General features: G+C 46.0%; 1 protein-coding gene across 1 annotated transcript; it reads left to right on the top strand.

Moving 5' to 3' along the window:
- Positions 1 to 285: 285 nt before the first annotated feature.
- On the top strand, positions 286 to 798 carry SARC_17450 (hypothetical protein; the record flags this gene model as incomplete). The annotated part of the gene is made up of 1 exon (XM_014288455.1): positions 286 to 798. A coding segment is annotated over one exon (513 nt), but the record flags the coding sequence as incomplete, so codon positions are not given.
- Between the last annotated feature and the right edge of the window lie 98 nt (positions 799 to 896).

Raw genomic sequence — 896 nt, 5'->3', positions numbered from 1 at the left:
CACACACACACACACACAGGTATATATATATATATTATAAATAGAGTATGGTACCATTTCACTCACAAGCCTCAAGTATTCTCTGACAGGGGTGTATCGTTTATGTTTGGTGAGTATTTGGAACTACATATTCTATTTATACTTGAGAATGAATATGTTATTCTGTCTATCTGTATGTACTTGCCATCCTTCTTCCCTTCACCACCTCGCCTGTTATCCACCACTATTTCTTGCTCATACAATCCGAACATTGGAAGAAGCATGAGAGTCTGTCCATCTATCAGGATGTACTGGCGCGTCTTAGACTCTGACCCTCTCCTTACCTCCCTCATCTCGCCCATAAACCATACGCCTCCACTCACAAATCGCACACGAATCAACAGTCGTGCGCCGCATATCAATGCCAGTTATTGGGAGTTCATATACCATCTCATAGCCGGGAACAAGAACTGGGGCCTGCGCTCAACCAATCACGAGCTCTCAATCAATGATATCCACGAGGTACTACACAGCAAGTCTGTTCTGCTACCGGCCATTGCCACGGCCGTCGAGGCCGCAGTGCGTAACCATGGCAACGCGGATTTGGGCAAAACGCCCATAAGGGGTGCGCAAGAGTCTGAGAATAGTGATGGTACTGACGAATCCGACAATACTGTGACTCTTCTGAAATGGCTACGTATCTGTTATGAAGTGCTCTACGGGAAAGGAACGACAACAAGTGATATTGACGATGGGGACGATGGTATGGGCCAGGATGATATCGTGGCATGTGCACCAACCCCTGCTGTGGACGTACAGGTGAGTCATGTAGTGATTTATGTGCGTATACGTGCCTATGTATACGTGCCTATATATATATATATACACACACACACACACACACACACACACACACA

Source organism: Sphaeroforma arctica, assembly GCF_001186125.1.
Source record: "Sphaeroforma arctica JP610 unplaced genomic scaffold supercont1.10805, whole genome shotgun sequence".
In the NCBI taxonomy this organism is placed as follows: Eukaryota; class Ichthyosporea; order Ichthyophonida; genus Sphaeroforma; species Sphaeroforma arctica.
This window is presented reverse-complemented; position numbering and strand designations above follow the sequence as displayed.